We start from the raw sequence: 19058 nt of genomic DNA, 5'->3' as shown, positions 1-19058 counted from the left end.
TGGAGCAGGTTGAGAGCTTCAAGTTCCTTGGCGTCCACATCACCAACAAACTAACATGGCCCAAGCACAGCAAGACAGTCGTGAAGAGGGCACGACTAAACTTAATGCCCCTCAGGAGACTGAAAAGATTTGGCATGGGTCCTCAGATCCTCAAAAGATTTTACAGCTGCACCATCGGGAGCATCCTGACGGGTTGCATCACTGCCTGGTATGGCAACTGCTCGGCCTCTAACCGCAAGGTACTACAGAGGGTAGTGCGTAAGGCCCAGTACATCACCAGGGCCAAGCTTCCTGTCATCCAGGACCTCTACACCAGGCGGCGTCAGAGGAAGGCCCTAAAAATTGTCAGACTCCAGCCACCCTAGTCACAGACTGTTCTCTCTGCTACCGCACGGCAAGCGGTACTGGAGCGCCAATTCTAGGTCCAAAAGGCTCCTAAATAGCTTCTATCCCCAAACCATAAGACTCATGAACAGCTAATCAAATGGCTACCCCATCTGGAACGCTGCTGCTACTCTCTGTTATTATCTATGCATAGTCACTTTAATAACTCTACCTACATGTACATATTGCCTCAATTACCTCGACACCGGTGTTCCCCGTACATTGACATTGACTCTGTACCCCCTGTATATAGCCCCGCTATAGTCATTTTCTGCTGCTCTTAAATGATTTGTTATTCTTATCTCTTTTTTTTCCTATTTTTCTTCTTAAAACTGCATTGTTGATAAAGGGCTTGTAATTAAGCATTTCACTGTAAGGTCTACTACACCTGTTGTATTCGGCTCATGTGACATTTTTTGCGGGATTTGATTTGAACTCTATTTGGAGAGGGAAGGACATAGTAAACAGCAACAAGCCTCCCCCAAATACATAAAGCCCGAAAGAACGAGACCCGTGTGCCGTCATAAACTCTGGTAGGAGCTGGAGCGAAATGTAACAATTTCTCTTTTCCATTAGAAACGAGGCTGTCACTTTTAATGCATGTCACAATGGTGATAATTCACGAGATGAAACATGGCACCACGGACGTACAGGAGTAATTGTGTTGGGCTTTGAGCGTCACGTTAGCATGAGAGAATTCTCTGCTTCAGTGTCTGATCCTTTTACTGAAATCCTGCTTGACTGCCTTACACACACACGCACACGCACGCACGCACACACACACACACACACACAAACACACAGACACACATACATTAGTTCCCTATTGTGGACCCCTATATAAAGCTCATAATGATGTGATGTGCCTTTTTGACATTAGGGAGAGCAGAGTAAATCGTCATGCCTGAAGACGTTTGTGAGAGAAAAAAAAATATTATTACAGAGTTCATGGAGCGAAGCATTGCTTTCCCCCAGAATGCAGTGAGAGGAAAATAATGAGTTAGAGACAATGGGATGGGAAGACATGCAAAGGCTATGAGGAGAAGAGGGAAGAAACTAATAAAGAGTCAAACTTAAGATTGAACAATAGTTTGTGTATGTGGTGTGGTGTGTGAGAAAGGGGGCTGTTGTGGGCTGACCTTGTTTCCCAGGTACTCTCCAGGTGCGCTCCAGTAGTAGATAGCAGGAAGGTGTCTCCTGGCTTCCTGGTTATCGATCCTGAGTGTCTGGGACCTGTCTCTGTCTCTGCTGGCGGCGGGCCACACCTTCCCCTCCCCATCCTCTGCTGTGAGGGACCAGCCGGCCATGGATGTCTCCTGAACAGAAACACATAGCATATGGGTTTGATTCTATCAATGCATGCAGAAAGCGTCTCACTGTTTATGACACTATGATATGTCCTTGTTATGGCAGTGTTATGTAACCCTTATGATGGAGGAACATTTTTCTCTCTGCATTGTTGGGAAGGGCTCGTTAGTACGCATTTCACTGTTAGTCTACACCTGTTGTTTACGAAATAAAATGTTTCTTTGATTTGTGATTTGTCCCTTTAAATATTGAGATATTCTGCTTCTGGCTTTACCATGCAGTGTTGCCTACGTATTGCCATCAACTGTCATTAAAACTGTGACAATCCCAAAAAACTCATTTGCTATTTTTTCCCCTCCAATGAACACAGAGACAACTCTTCCTGGGTCGAGATAAGTATCGAAAAACATATTCCACAGTCCGATTTTGGTTGAGATATTTTTCGGTGATTTATATTCTTTATGTGCGAGGCAGAGGAAAATACATCATGGTTTGACACCACTCGGCTTCCCTCTTCCTTAAATCACAATGAACACTCTTGTCTGGCAGCCTGCGATTTATACGACAGACGCTTTCCCTTGCCAGGCTATGATCATGTTTGGTTTTTTTCTAGTCGCTCTCATTTATTTCTTCAATAGATCTGCCAAGTGAATATCCTCAAATGTGGAATAAAGTGCCTTTTCCTCATGTTTTTTACATTAACCTTGTGTGTGTGTGTGTGTGCGTGTAATGACCTGTACCTCTCTGTACCTCTCTGTACCTCTCTCCATCCTAATGACCTGTACCTCTCTGTACCTCTCTCCATCCTAATGACCTGTACCTCTCTCTATCCTAATGGCCTGCACCTCTCTGTACCTCTCTCCATCCTAATGACCTGTACCTCTCTCCATCCTAATGACCTGTACCTCTCTCTATCCTAATGACCTGTACCTCTCTGTACCTCTCTCCATCCTAATGACCTGTACCTCTCTCCATCCTAATGACCTGTACCTCTCTCCATCCTAATGACCTGCACCTCTCTGTACCTCTCTCTATCCTAATGACCTGTACCTCTCTCTATCCTAATGACCTGTACCTCTCTCCATCCTGTAATCCTAATGACCTGTACCTCTCTCTATCCTAATGACCTGTACCTCTCTGTACCTCTCTCCATCCTAATGACCTGTACCTCTCTCCATCCTAATGACCTGTACCTCTCTCCATCCTAATGACCTGTACCTCTCTCCATCCTAATGACCTGTACCTCTCTGTACCTCTCTCCATCCTAATGACCTGTCTCTCCCATCCTAATGACCTGTACCTCTCTCTATCCTATCCTAATGACCTGCACCTCTCTGTACCTCTCTCCATCCTAATGACCTGTACCTCTCTCCATCCTAATGACCTGTACCTCTCTCTATCCTAATGACCTGTACCTCTCTGTACCCTCCTCCTCTCCATCCTAATGACCTGTACCTCTCTCCATCCTAATGACTAATGACCTGTACCTCTCTCCATCCTGTACCTGTATCTCTCTCTATCCAATGACCTGTAATGACCTGTACCTCTCTGTACCTGACCTGTACCTCTCTCTATCCTAATGACCTGTACCTCTCTCTATCCTAATGAACCTGTAGAGAGGTACAGAGAGGTACAGGTCATTAGGATGGAGAGAGGTCTATCCTAATGACCTGTACAGAGAGGTATCCAGGTCATTAGACCTGTATGGAGAGAGGTGACAGAGAGGTACAGAGAGGGACAGGTCATTAGGATGGAGAGAGGTACAGAGAGGTACTGAGAGGTACAGGTCATTAGGATGGAGAGAGGTACAGAGAGGTACAGAGAGGGACAGGTCATTAGGATGGAGAGAGGTACAGAGAGGTACAGAGAGGTGCAGGTCATTAGGATGGAGAGAGGAGAGGTACAGAGAGGTACAGGTCATTAGGATGGAGAGAGGTACAGAGAGGTACAGGTCATTAGGATGGAGAGAGGTACAGAGAGGTACAGGTCATTAGGATGGAGAGAGGTACAGAGAGGTACAGGTCATTAGGATGGAGAGAGGTACAGAGAGGTACATGTTCATTAAGGCCCAGGCTGATTAACCTTTCCTCTGATAATGTCCCACTTTGGTCTTAATATGACTTATTCCTTTGTGTCATATAGGTTGAAAATGGTCTTCTCCACAAACAGATTAGACCTCACACACACACGCACACACACACACACACACACGCGCGCACGCATGCACACACCATGTCCTCTATCTTCCCTCAGACACATGGTCGCACACACACACACGGCCAAGTACACACACGCAAACGCACGTCCTCAAACCAACCCCCCACACCACCCTTACCACACATAGTGGTTAAAGAATGGTGGTTTGAAGGGAGAACTCAAGGTCAGGTTAATTGCGTAGACAGATGTGTGGCTGTCTGTCACATGCAGTATCCCACCGTAGATCAGGCCCTATAATTCAGTGACCGGTCTGCCTCCACTGCCCCCTCCTCTCTACCTCCCCCGCCTGTCTATATCGCCACCCTACCCACCACCCTGTTTACCCACAATCACCCTCTGCAGATCATTAACCTCTGACCCTCGCCAACCTCATCCTGCCAACATGTCAGAGTGTGTGGTGCGGTATAAATCAGCCTGTATTTATGGCTGTGTATGTGTGTCTGTGTGTGTGTGTGTGTGTGTGTGTGTGTGTGTGTGTGTGTGTGTGTGTGTGTGTGTGTGTGTGTGTGTGTGTGTGTGTGCGTGTGTGTGTGTGTGGCTCTACCTCCTCCTCCACTGCACCCTGTCATCAGCCCAGCCATCAGCACCCTGTTTTAATAAGGCCGGCCCGTAGAGGGTTAACTCTGCAGCACAGCGCCAGGCAAGAGGCACTAATGAGTTGTGTTTGTGGGGGAAAATGAGAGAGTGAGGCCTGGCGTAGTCTCTTACATTATGGTATGTCCAGTGGGAATCGGAGCAGTCACTCGCCACGCCGGAACAGTAGCACTTCTCACAGCCGTGGAGACGCTCGCCCAGGAGATGATAGAAACCCAGTTTGCAGCGGTCGCAGTTCTCCCCCTCTACGTTTTCCTGGAACATACACACACAGACACACACACACACATACACACACACACATACACACACACACACACACACACACACACACACACACACACACACACACACACAAACAAACAAACAAACAAACAAACACATACACACACAAAGACACACCCAAACACACACAAAGACACAACCAGACACACACACACACACACAACCAGACACACACACACACACACACACACAGACACAGAGCATCTGGATGAGAAGGATGTGCTATACAGGCACTCACACACTGTGACAGCCCACACACCCCTGGGGCAGACGTTCCCTCTCTCCCAAGATCACATACTACAAGTAGAAGTAGACAAAAGTCATTAAACAAATAACGAATGTGAAAAACAATAAGCTAAGCGATGCCAGAAACATTCTACAAAGTATGACCACACATTGAGGGGAACTCTTCGAACAAACATCACCTGTAACAACTGGTAGCGATTATTGTCTGGTTGAATATTGGATTATTAAACATGCACAGATAGATAAACACTTGGCAAAATCAACATTTTATATGCCATCATCCCTGAGCTTCGGCTAACGAACCGCAATGCACATTCATCTGGCATGCCCACGTAGCCAAGCTAGGTTTCTGTGGTTCTGAGTGGCTAGATACTTTATCTCGCCTGGGGAAAAGAAAGAGGGTATGAAAGCATTATGCTTCACAAGGCCAATTCAATTCCCCTGTTATTTCTCACCATGTCTGTGTATTGTAAATAGTGACTTCATGTCTCATAGTCAACCACTAATAGAAATTGCGTTGCCATTCTGGAATTGTGCCACTTTCTCTTCTAATGTCATTTACAAATGTTATATTCCACCTACATTGGCTGGCTGCCTGCACAAAGCTATCACTGCTTGGGCACTGTCAAATGGGAACTGGCACACCCCAAATTACATGATTTCTGAGGTAGGGATTTTCCAATTATTTAATTGGAAGAAACTGGTTAGCGTGTCTTTGTTTAAACCTCTACAGTATATGACCGAGAAAAAAACACGATAAGGTATACGAGACATTTTTTCAAGACGCTATCAAGGGAAACAAAATGAGGCACTTGAGAAATGATTAGCTATCCTAAATGTTACATTGAACCAGCGCTCTCCTGAGGCCATTTCTCTAACTGGAGAAAGTGATGATGTGTTCGTTAGATACCAACTGTCTTTCTCTGCCTGTGCACTTAAGTTGGAGAAAAGTTTCAGTAGCGTCTGACTCACTAAGAGACAGAAGGAAATGCAATGTTTGACTGCACATCATCCCCACAGCTCAATAATTAGACGAAGAGAGCAAAGTTCCCCGCTTCTCCTTGACATCCCTGCGGTCAGACAGTATAATTGGCTAGTGAAAGAGTGAGTTTGCCCAGGATAGGACATATGTGAGACATGAGTGTGCACAATAGCAGTGGCGGAAGTAGCCGGCTAATTTGAACAACAAATGACAAGTCACATTTTCTACGGGAGCAATTAAGAGAGAAGAACTCGACGCCACTCGGAGCGGTTGGCCCTACGAGGGTCGTGAAGCGTCGCGGCTGATGTGTCCACCCCTGACACTGAATGGATTGGTTCTGGTGGTGTGGGAGGAGAAGGAGAAGGGAGGATAGAGATACAGGGAGGAGGAGAAGGAGAAGGAGGAGAGCGTGACCTACCTTGCAGACACAGGGCAGCAGGCACGGATCCTTGTTTCGGCTTCCGTCTAGACTGCAGTTACAGCGGATACATTTGGGGTAGCCGCTGTAGCCAAAGGTACACCTGTCACACTGCTGTCCCCCGTAACCCTGCTTACAGTGGCAGGATCCAGCCGTGAGGTCTGTAGGACCAGACAGGAGGAGAGACGCAGGCTTTAGCACTAAACAGGGAGACCGGGGGTGGGGGGGCATATGACAGCTAGATCAGCGGAGGGGGGAGAACAGAGAGGTTGAGGAGCATACCTCCTTCAGCCTGGGACTGGTCTGGAACGCATGCTGGGGACAGAGAACCTTCTGGGTCACAGGAGCAGGGCTGACACGGGTCGGATTCCTCTGGACTCAACTGAAGGGAAGAGGAGAGATGGAGACTCTGACAAGCCGTCTTTGCTATTGGGAACATAGTATATCATGATAGGGCCCAGAGTATTTCCTGCTCAGGCCAGGAAAAACTCATGGCCCTGGTCACGATACAAAGCTATCGATACGGAGTCGCTATTGATTATTCACTGCTTAGCTCCTAGTCAACTGGACTATAGAGTACCGGTACATACCCCAGTGGCTCTGTAGTAGCTATCAGCACAGGTCTGGCAGTTGACTCCGGCTGTGTTCCTGGTGCACCCTACACACACCCCTCCCCCCACGTACTCCCCCTGGGAGTTCAGGCTCTGTTTGTTGCCTGCCACTGTCTGGTTGAAGTAACACTCCTCAGATTTCCCATGGCAGTTACACTCTGTAGACAGCATCAAATAAAACCAAAGGAAAGATCCAGTAAACAAATGGAATTATCACAGTACCTCAAGGGGGAAAAAAGAACTGTATGAAAACATTGTTTAGCGCTGTTTACCAGGTGTCTCTCAAGTTGAGGTCCATAAGTTTTTTAAATTTTTTATTTAACAGACATTGTTTTCCCCCATCAAGTTTACATAACATCAAAATAAGATAGCAAGATAAAACCAAATCACATAACATAGGATCATACTAAACAATTCAATATAAAATTGGCAGTCGTATGTGCAGTCTGTAATGCTGTGTTGTATCACTGTGTGATCTTACTCTCACAGACGTGGCGAGTGAGGAAGGTCCCAGCCATCCAGGGTTTCTGGTTGTATCCGGGGCAACAGCGGTCACAGCTCTCCCCGCACGTGTTGTGTTCACACTCACAGCTGAATTTCTGACAGGGGATGAAATTACGCCACGTTACAGTGTCATCGTCGCTCAAGGGACGACTCAGATCTTTTCACCCAAGAAACAACTGGAGCGCACTTCAAACGAGGGCCCCGGGGTCAAAGAGTATCACGTCTCCCTTCTGGAGTTACAATCAAATGCGAAAATGAACTGTGCCCAGGGAGAGAAAATCTATCTCACAATGTAGAGAAGGGGGTCATGGATGGAGACTTGTAGGTTGAATGACATACCTTGGTCTGGTTGTTCAGAGGACAGGCTTTAGCATGGCCATAGCAGATACACATCCCTCCAACTGAGATGTCTTTGATAGAGTAGTAATACTGCGGAGGGGAAAAAAAACACACAAAAAAACACATAGGAGACAGCAACAAGTGGAGAGAAATGGAGAGGAATATTTCGACCATCAGACACTGGCTACTTCTACAAAAAAATACATCACAGTCTAGTTTATTCAAAGACACTTATTTCTCAGAGAGTGAGAGCCAATTTCATCCACAATTTCATCATTTAAGTCCCTTTTGTATGACTAAATTGAGCAGTATTTTATAAATGAAAAATTCCTCGCTCAAAATAAACCCTGCAATCTGTCCGGTAATTATGCGTCACACAGAAGCTCGCTGGGTGACTGATAGGGTAGGCCAATGTCAACACATGATGAGGTGGACGTTGCTCAGAAAGGAACAGATTTCTTAATTATAGACATTTTTAATTAAGACCCATCTGTCTGGTGAGCGCAATGTAATCAACGTGCCGCACGGCCATTTCACTGATTCGGATAGCGGTGGTGGGTATACGGTAGTGTACCCACCATATGGTTGTGGCTCACAGATGGAATACATGAGGCTATATGAAGGCGATGGTAATGCCTAGCCACCGACATGTTGGGTCGTTCTTACCCGCCGGGTCACGATGGGGTCAACATCGCGGGGGTCGTTGAAGGCCAGGGTCATGAGGTCAGCGTTGAGGGTTCTGATTCGCTGGAACTGCAGGCGGATGTAGCGTGCGGAGGTGAAGTTCAGTAAAGTCGGGGAGGGGTCATCAGCGCTCGGCCTTCCATTGATCAGAGAGGTGTGGATCTATGACCCGGGTGCAAATTAAGACAAAGCACCGAATGGTGCAGATTCTTAGTAATTGATTGATACATTCAAAAAGACGCCAAGTCTGTTATAAAGGAAAAGGGAGATCTTTAATGACCCCTGTTCAATACTGTATTTAACAAAGACTTAATTCAATCTCTACACAGAAAATCCATTAAAAAACAGCACCATTACAACATTCAGAGCACACCACTGCTGAGGTAAGAAGACAACACATTAATGAACCTGGTAAAAAAAAAAAAAATTGGTTGCAGCTGTGAAGGGTTAACTGTGTCTGCCTGTTAATTAAGGCGGTGTGGTTAGCTTGGCTGTTTTTGAAGAAGTCAGAGAGAGTGACATTTCAATATGAGATCTGCGATGTGTTGACACCGGCCTACGACTCACTTAGGATTTCGCTGTGATCACGCTTCCTGTCACAACCTAAAAGGAGCCGGCTGACAAGAGCTCCTAGGGGGCCTGGGCGGAGTAGGTGGGGGGAGGACGGGGGGCTCTGGGGGGTAGGTGGAGGAAGGAGGAGGGAGGAGGGTGCTAGAGAACTGAGTTATGTAGGTGATAATGCAGTATGAACTGGCTCGACGGTGGTGCTGTGGACTGGACTGCTTAATTACCGTCAGAGAGAGCACACTGCAAGCGGCTCTCACAATTAAAAGGAGTTGCTCCGATCCACAACGGATCAAGGCAGCGTCGCTGTCCTTTGTGTGTGTGGGTGGGTTGATTTCTGTGTGTGTGTGTGTGTGTGTGTGGGTGGGTTGATTTCTGTGTGTGTGTGTGTGTGTGTGTGTGTGGGTGGGTGGGTTGATTTCTGTGTGTGTGTGTGTGTGTGTGTGTGTGTGTGTTTCTGTGTGTGTGTGTGTGTGTGTGTGTTGATTTCTGTGTGTGTGATTTCTGTGTGTGTGTGTGTGTGTGTGTGTGTGGGGTGGGTTGATTTCTGTGTGTGTGTGTGTGTGTGTGTGTGTGTGTGTGTGTGTGTGTGTGTGTGTGTGTGTGTGTGTGATTTCTGTGTTGATTTCTGTGTGTGTGTGTGTTTTCTTCTTTGTGTGAAGTAGACTTTCTTTATTCCAAATCCTCAATGAAAACAAACATGGAAAAAAGCATTTCTTGACATCAACAAAGCACACCATGAAATAAAATGTGCTACGTGCCTAGACTGTATGCCTAACTCCTAAACAAGATGTCCACTATTAGGGCAACTGTGCTCACCACAACTTTAATTAGGTCCATTTGATTGTGAGCAGCTGGTGAGTGATTTCAAAGCTGACTCATGTAATTGAACTAAACCACCAGGGCACTTAAATACTACTGTAGCTGGCAATCAAGTCAGCAGCAAATGGCTTCAATACATTGCCCATTAAAGCAAGTGAATGAAAGTGCTGGTGGTCTTATTTCATGTGGGCCATGGGTGAATCTAATATATTATCGTGAAATGGAATCCACGTATTTACGTTGTGCATTTGAATTGAAATTGGATTTCAGTTTGAAGTGTTCAACAAACAATCACATCTACCATAGAAACAAGTCCCTGTAGCTGTTGCGCCACAGCGGACCCCTACGACCTTTCAGTGACCCTACTCGGACCCCCTGGCGCCTGACCCCTCACCTCTCCATTCTCCAGGGGTTGGATTTTGGAGTAGAAAGAGGTGCAGATGACCTCGTCGTCGCGTGTGTAGGATGGCGGTCCGGTGCGGGGAAGGATGTTGAAGCGAGTGAGGCACTCTGTGTCTGTGATGGCATAGTACTGCCAGGGGGTAAAGGTCACCCCATCCAGGGAACGCTCCAGCACCCAGTTACCTGGCCTGGGGGAGTTGGCAGCCTTCAGAATCATATAGGCTATCTGGAACACCTGGTAGGGCAGAAACAAGAGTGTTACAGCAGTCTATTTCAGATATAACTCAGGAGCTTAGCTTACAATAAGGAACTGAATCTTGACAGTCCTCCCTTTGGGTCTTGTGAAGTAATATAAGAAGTTTCATATTCAGGTTAAGGAAACACTTTTGATAGACACCGTGACACGTTCATAGACAAGGGTAAGTCAGGTCGGTGAGGTTTGATGGGAAAACCGGAGACACTAAAATAACGAATCCTGTCAGTGAGCAGGGTCAAGATTGTGCCTCAGGTGTTTGTCATTACGAAATCTCCACTCCTGTACAAGATTCACTACAATATGGAGTCCCTTCTTTGAAGTTTCCAATGAAACAGCACATGTATTCCCATGCTTCAGTCTTTTCAGCTATTCAGCATTGGAGTACCTGAGGGCATATCAGCTTTGGCTGTCTCTGTATGTAGCAGGACAGAGATAAAGTTGCATCTACAGTACTATACCCTCGAAGGCCACATTTGAATTTCATCAAGCTGTAAATGCAACACTTTGACAGCTCCTCAAGAAAGACAATGAGCACAGGGGCAAGGCAACATTCCACCTTGCTTGACAACAACAACAAAAAAAACAGCTATTTTGTCACTGACTTCTTCAAGTTAATATGTCTCCCATCCTGGGAGAATGACTCAACATCAAAAATGACTCACAGTTTGCCTCTTTCATCTACAGTAGATAACGGTGTAACGTTTCAACGTTTACAATAGAGAGAGCGCCACTCAACCCGGCATTCATCCCTTTCACTGAAACCCAATAGGATTCTGCCCAGGTAGCAGGGGAAATCTCACAAAGCCTCTTTGTTTCCTTGATTCAGATGAAGCAGGAAGAAAGGAAGGATGGTGGATGTTGTCCTCACACAGCATAAGGGGTATGTAGGGGGGATGTTTACCTAAATATGATGATTAAAGTGTAGAGTGGAGTCTGGAGGGAAAGAGAAAAGAGAGCTCTTCAGTGCTCGACATGTGTTTGCAGGGCAGAGCGTGACCTGGTAACCACGGTCCCAAGTGTTGGAGTCGCGACCTGACCATGTGGATTCCAGGCCAGGGACAGTTTAGAGCTAGAAGTCCAATGACATCAGTGTCAACGCCTGCTCTGCTGTGATTCTTTGTCCCTACTGGCTAAGCTCTAAGTTCTGGGTAATTTTAAACACGGATAAAAATTGGCAGATTTGGGATATATTTGTTTGTTTGCACATATTTCTTTGTGTTTGTTTTGATCAAAGTTAAGTCAGAAGAGATTTGCTGTTCCTAAAAATCTGCGGTCGCTATAAAGAATATGAATGTAGAGCACAAGTCGTACATGACAAGGTGAGAGCACTAGTGTGTATAGTAGCAAAAGAAAAGTTAAACTTGGAAAACAACAAAATAGAATGGCCAGGGCCTGGGTTCAGTGATAGATAACCTGCAAACATCAACCATTTAAATTGCTCTGCCGAATTAAAGCACAGAACTTTGATAACCTACCTACCTACGCTCAATCATCTATTTTCCACGTATCACAGGAAGTGATAAAGAATGTCCGTCAAACACTCTCTTTAATTACTTTGAAATAAGGCCCATGACTCCAGATAATTCGAGAGGCAATATCTAAAGGTCAATTTTTGTTTTTTAATTCCACAACTATGTAGGCTAACTCTCTGAGCTCCAGCTATAGATAAAGCCAGGTCACATCACTGTCCTTCTCAACTGGAGGCTGAGGTGCCAGAGGTCTATGGTGTGGGCTTGTTTTGTGTGCCCTAAAGTGTTGAGAATAATCCTTGCGGTATGTCGACTGACACCCGCTTCATATTATATTTCACACTAAGTCGAGCGCCACTCGCTGACAAACACCTCCATGTCTATGAATAGCATACCAAGCTAAAGTATCTGGCATGTATGTCATTAATCATCAGCTGTCATATAGAATCTAATTCAAACATGCTCAAATGTCCTGTATATGAACAACACGTTTTTTTTTCTCTGACTTAGACATGTAGCATGATCAAAGTAGTGAAGTCTATGTGGTGCGTCTCATTTCCCATAGTATTTATGCCCCTGTTCAGATCCCCCTCTGTGTCTGTGCTAAAGTCTTGGGAGCATTGAACTAATAACTGATTGGACCACGTCAGTCAAACTGGGAAAAAATGATTTATAATTTTCGGTCCCATCAAAAAGTGGCCAAGACACACATGCACGCGGACACACACACACACACGCACGCGGACACACACACACACACGCACGGGACACACACACACACACACACACACACACACACACACACACACACACACACACACACTGCCCCCTCCGGCAGGTAGCCTACTGGTTAGTGCGTTGGGCCAGTAACTGAAGGGTGGCTGGATTGAATCCCCGAGCTGACAAGGTAAAAATCTGTCGTTCTGCTCTTGAGCAAGGCAGTTAACCCTCTATTCCCCCAGGCGCCCGAAGACGTGGATGTCGATTAAGGCAGCCCCCCGCACCTCTCTGATTCAGAGGGGTTGGGTTCAATGCGAAAGACACATTTCAGTTGAATACATTCAGTTGTACAACTTGACTAGGTATCCCCCTTTCCCTTTCCCATCAGTGTCAGTCATTATTCCGATTTCCACTCCATTAGGGGCTCCCGGATAACGAGGGGGGGAAAGTAGAGCACTGATGTCACGGGCAATAACGATACGTTCACACACATCATCGACAGCGCCAACAGCACAGACTCATTTATCGCAGGAGACGACAGCAAGCATGGTGACTGGCCGCCAGGGGAAAGCGCCTGAATGGAGCGCAAATAGGATTCCATTTTAAAGGGCACTGATGGCGAGAACACTTTGCATACAGGGCCATGGGCAAAGCTAGCTCAACCATGAGGGAGGGGGTGACAGAACTTAATAGGTAATTGTTCCTTTCCACTGTGCTTACAAGCTACTGCGTAGCACTTGGTGACAAATGTTGTTGTTAAAAAAGACCATAAAGGCTAAATACAAAGAGTGTAGTTTGTTCGGTGTTCACTGTCAGCGTCAGTATACATCAATTAAATTATTCTCAATACATTTCTACTGCATACAACTACTGATTAATTGTTCTTCATGGTGAAATAGCAATATTATAACCTTGGTATATCACCCTCAATATGCCATTACATCTAATTAGTCGAACAGATGGTTTTGCTGAAAAAAAAAGAAAGAAGCAATTTCCAAGATGTGTTATCTCGGGAATTGTTTACTGTTCATGTTGTAAGAGAGACATTAATATACCATTTTTACTTAAAACCAAACTCCCTAATCTGCCAAACAGTTTGAGCTGGGACAATGTGTGTAGCTAAAGTAATTCCATCACCACGGTGACAGGCCGGATAGAGATGAGTGATGGGCCAGTTCACATTAGCATGGAAAAAATGGCTGCCTAGGCACTTCTCGGTGTCAGATTTCAAACGCTAATTAAACACAGGAAGGTATGATTTATGAACGCTTGATGACCTCAGTGAGACTCTGTCTGCATACTTACCACTTAGATACAGTATTTGGGTCACTTTCACATGTTTATTATGTACAGTACATTAAATAAATTAAATATAAGCTATACCTTTTTTTTTAGCTCCTATTACAAATTCAGTCTTTGGTTGATGCTTACAGTCTTAGAAAAAAAGGCTTCCTAAAGAGTTATTTGGCTGTCCCCATAGGAGAACCATTTATAGTTCCAGTTAAAAACCTTTTGGTTCCAGGTAGAACCCTTGTGGGTTCCATGTAGAACCCTCTGTAACCAAATAGGTTCTACCTGTAACCATAAAGGGGTCTTCAAAGGGTTCTCCTAGGGGGACAGCCAAAGAACCCTTTCAGGTTCTAGATAGCACCTTTTTTTCTAAGAGTGTATTCCTGGTTGAATAACCAATGATGGGCTCACTCTACTGGAGCCAGCGAGGAGATTAAAAAAAATATATATATTGATCCCCTTCATCCCTCTTGGATTTTTTTTTATTCCAGTGTCCCAACTTTGTATCATTGTATATTTAATTCAGCAGTGTGAGTGACATGGTCATTAATTCCGGATTGACCCTGCTTTGGTCTCCTGTGTAATATGACAGGCTGATATTAATGAAGGAGATGTGCTTGCATCTCTATTTCCTGGAAGGGAGAGACCAACACAGACTGGGACCCTTCGCCTGGGTCTACAGAGAGCCACACTCTGAACCTAAGCATCATAACTCAGCCAGGGACAAACTCCCATGAATCACCAGCCGCGGAGGCCCTAGGAGCGGAGCCACGTCTTCACGCTCACCCTTGATCATATCCGAGGCCTTGGGAGGAAGCTGAGTTACTGTACCACCTACGAAACCAATCACAATCTAGCCTCAGGATCCCCTCTTCCCTGATTCCTCTCTCCCTCTTCCACCCTCACATACACACACACACACACACGCACACACACATTCACACACACACGCCGCCAGCTCTTGAACCCAGAACCCACAGAGACCCAGCACATTGCTGAACTTTATTAACGGCGAGTCTCCATTGGGTTGAATCATTTCCTGTTGTAGGTCAATAGTAGAGGAGTCATTACAGACGCTCTGATAGTCAGAGATATCAGGTGTACCATGCTGATATGAGGCAGTACAGTCTCCTACAGAACACACATGCTTGAAGGAGGAAGTCAGCAGTCCAGACACCCTCTCAAATGGGCCAATTTAAATAGTGCTTTGTGGGCATAAATGCAACTACCTTCATGCTACGGTTCCTCTAGGGTTAATCTCAAATTGTTCTAAGGATGGCTGCACTCTTCTCACTGCAACAGAGATATTATATTGAGCAAGTGAGCAAAGTGAAAAAAATATCAATTTTAGAAAGTAATAGCTCATGTGTCAGTGCCCAAGAAAAGATGTGTATGAAACTTTTTATTTTTCAGAAATTGACAGAGGGAACTGGTGGGATGCAGTAGTACAATTCATCTGGTAGGATGCAGTAGTACAATTCATCTGGTAGGATGCAGTAGTACAATTCATCTGGTAGGATGCAGTAGTACAATTCATCTGGTAGGATGCAGTAGTACAATTCATCTGGTAGGATGCAGTAGTACAATTCATCTGGTAGGATGCAGTAGTACAATTCCTCTGGAAGAATGCAGAAGTACAATTCATCTGGTAGGATGCAGTAGTACAATTCCTCTGGAAGAATGCAGTAGTACAATTCATCTGGTAGGATGCAGTAGTACAATTCCTCTGGTAGGATGCAGTAGTACAATTCCTCTGGTAGGATGCAGTAGTACAAATCCTCTGGTAGGATGCAGTAGTACAATTCCTCTGGTAGGATGCAGTAGTACAATTCCTCTCCTTTGAGAGATTGAAATCCATAACAGTCTTTTCAGACAGTTCAAGCCAGGGGGTTTCACAGAGGTCAACTACAACCCTCTTCCAAGTCAGGCCACCTGTGCATCTCACATGACGAGTTACACATTATATCTCATAGCAAGTCTTCCGCCAGCATATTTACACACACTCTTTCCAAACCAGACTAAACAAACGTGTGAGAATGTGAAACCCCAGACAAGTGTCACATCAGGCTGCCAAGTGCATTACACTGTTGACCGGGGCTTGGCTGCGAGTGGCTTTACAGTTCCAATGGGGTTTACAGTTAGCCTGGTCCCAGATCTGTTTGTGCTGTCTTGCCATCTCTTATGATTATTGTCATGCCAGGCAACAAACACAGGAGTTGGCTATTCACCACAAACAGATCTGGGACCAGGCTAGTTTAGTATCACCCTCATCTCCTACCTGCTGTAAGTCCAGAGTGACTGTGACGTAATGGTAGTCCATGCCGTTCTTAATGCTGGGGCTCTGCCACCATCTGTTAGTTCCATCGATGGCATATTCAATCGGGTGACGCTCTAGGAATAAAAATGAAATGAAAGAAAGCATTATGCTTCAGGAGATAAGCAGTGTTTGAAGATAGGAGATATGAGTTGCATGTGACTGCTGGATATCAGATGATTGAGCACTGTCAATCATACGCTACTTATTTCCGGACATTTCCGTGCTAGTTAGAAACCATGGCAACAGTAAGGAGCCTGCTAATGAATAAGCGTTGCTTAGGGAGGCCCCTCACTGTCTCTGTGAACTACTCCCCACTCATTATCATATACGGACAGAAACAGCCTTTCAAAACCTCTTTATCTTTGCAAATGAAATGTTAAATGCTTTAAAAATACCACTTTATCGACCTCCAAAGAGTTGTCCTCCTCCGTATAGTGTTTTCACGATCTCTCAACCAAGAGTGATTTTCAAGCAACAGTAAAAACATTCAAATGTGGTGCTTAGAAAAGACTGGAACTGTACACATCTTAAGGTACTTTAAGATTTACTGCATCAGAAAATCAGTCTATTCAGTATGCATAATTTCCCAATCAGAAAAAGATCATTAAAGTTGCCCTCTTGATTAAGCAGTTTAATAGTTTTCCTACCATTTACGAGAGAAATAATTCATTTAAATCATTCCCAATTGGTTCACAATCAAGTTTCTCTTTCAAAAGAATTGTCTCTAATTAGAAGTTATGCTAATCACTGTCACCTTAATTCTTACATGTACGCGTTGAAGGGCATTCCTATGACATTTCAGCGACGATTAGGAGCCACACAATGGTTTGGTTTCAATGGGAATTAAAGAACAAGTCAAGTGATTCATTGGCTGCTGTACAGGCTAGTGGCAGAAATGGCAAGACATTTGTAACAGTCATCACCAGAAGACTTGCAACAGGTGGAAAGCACAGATGTTATTATAAGGCTTGTGAGTCTCCTTCTTAAATGTGTATATTCTTTGGCATGGCTAGTTGCTCACCAGGCACACAGCTGTAAGATGTGGATGGGTAAAATATGGACTCAAACATTGTCTCTCTCTCGTGGTAAAACAAAGAAACTAATGGCATACTAATATGGTGGGAATGTACAGTATTTCATATCATGAGTGCCTGCCATGACAGGCTAAATGTGAATGAACAAAAAAGACCGTTCTAGTCAGACCTGAAATTACCAGAAATGTGAAAGACTCATTATTGAACGATGAGACAAGATAAATGATGACGAGTCCATTTCTTCTTCTCTTTACCGTCAAGGCAGGAAGTCCTCTTTGCGGTAATTGTCTGCTAAAAGCATTTACAGTACCCTCCCGCTTTGATTCAAATTACTGGGAGGGAATAGTAATGACCTCTCTGAGAGACTTGTCTAATTACTGAACAAGGTCGTCCTGTGTTTGTCTGTCTGTCTCTCAGGCCGATCAGTCTCTCTGATATTCGTGCTGCCTGCTCCCTGGACTCTAACATATGCTGCTCAGTTGGTACATGGAGCTCTGGGATGCGCCCCAAATGGCACTTTGTTCCCTACATAGTGCATTAGCTATGGGCCCTTTAAGGCTGTGTCAGGATTACACTCAGTGGCCAGTTCATCTAGTACTGGGTCGCCCCCCCCGTGCCTCCAGAACAGCCTGAATTGCCTCCAGAACAGCCTGAATTCTTTGGGGCATAGAAACGTTGCTCACACCATTACACCCCTGCCACCAGCCTGTACCGTTGACACCAGGCAGGATGGGACCATGGACTCATGCTGCTAATGCCAAATCCTGAATCTGCCATCAGCATGACACAACAAGAACCGGGATTTGTCTAACCAGGCAATGTTTTTCCACTCCTGAGCTGTCCAGTGTTGGTGATCGTGTGTCCACTGTTGCCGCTTCTTCTTGTTTTTAGCTGATAGGAGTGGAATCCAGTGTGGTCGACTGCTGCAATAGCCCATCAGTGACAAGGACCGACGAGTTGTGGTTCCGAGATGCCGTTCTGCACACCATTGTTGTGCCGCGCCTGCAGTTTGTGGCCCCGCCTGTTCGCTTGCATGATTCTTGCCATTCTCCTTTGACCTCTCATCAACAAGCTGTTTTCGCCCACAGGACTGCTGCTGACTGGATGTGTTTTGTTTGTAACACCATTCTCAATAAACCCTAGACACTGTTGTGCGTGTTAAGCCCAGGAGGCCGTCTGTTTCTGAGATACAGGAACCGGTATGCCTGGCACAGACAATCATACCAGGCTCAAAGTCGCTTAGGTCACCTGTTTTGCCCATTCTAACGTTCAATTGAAGAGTAACTGAATACCTCAATGCCTGTCTGCCTACTTTACATAGCAAGCCATGGCTACGTAACTCACTATCAGTAGGAATACAAAAGATTTGTGAACGGGGTGATGTACCTAATAAACTGGCCTCTGAGTGTATATTTAAACAATAAGGCCCAAGGGGGTGTGGTTATGGCCAATATACCACGCCTAAGGGCTGTTCTTATGCACGACGACATGCGGAGTGCCTGAATACAGCCCTTAGCCTTGGTATGTTTGTCATACTTTCATCCAATCAGCATTCAGGGCTCGAACCACCCCGTTTATAATTTAATGTATCTTTGCACAGTTTACACCCACA

At 45.3% G+C, this 19058-nt stretch overlaps 1 protein-coding gene across 9 annotated transcripts in view; it reads right to left on the bottom strand.

Annotated features, from left to right (window-relative positions):
• Window positions 1-19058, bottom strand: part of lama2 (laminin, alpha 2) — a 135860-nt gene that overhangs the window by 95135 nt on the left and 21667 nt on the right. For all 9 annotated transcript variants that reach the window (XM_042300691.1, XM_042300695.1, XM_042300693.1 and 6 more), the window contains exons 3-12: window positions 16374-16486; window positions 10353-10595; window positions 8555-8734; window positions 7889-7978; window positions 7527-7644; window positions 7025-7203; window positions 6717-6816; window positions 6435-6595; window positions 4618-4758; window positions 1524-1700 (exon numbers count right to left, since the gene is read on the bottom strand). In XM_042300691.1, coding sequence (XP_042156625.1) covers window positions 1524-1700; window positions 4618-4758; window positions 6435-6595; window positions 6717-6816; window positions 7025-7203; window positions 7527-7644; window positions 7889-7978; window positions 8555-8734; window positions 10353-10595; window positions 16374-16486 — 1502 coding nt within the window. The remainder of the gene's footprint in view (window positions 1-1523; window positions 1701-4617; window positions 4759-6434; window positions 6596-6716; window positions 6817-7024; window positions 7204-7526; window positions 7645-7888; window positions 7979-8554; window positions 8735-10352; window positions 10596-16373; window positions 16487-19058) is intronic.

This window comes from Oncorhynchus tshawytscha, linkage group LG18, assembly GCF_018296145.1.
Source record: "Oncorhynchus tshawytscha isolate Ot180627B linkage group LG18, Otsh_v2.0, whole genome shotgun sequence".
NCBI lineage: Eukaryota > Metazoa > Chordata > Actinopteri > Salmoniformes > Salmonidae > Oncorhynchus > Oncorhynchus tshawytscha.
This window is presented reverse-complemented; position numbering and strand designations above follow the sequence as displayed.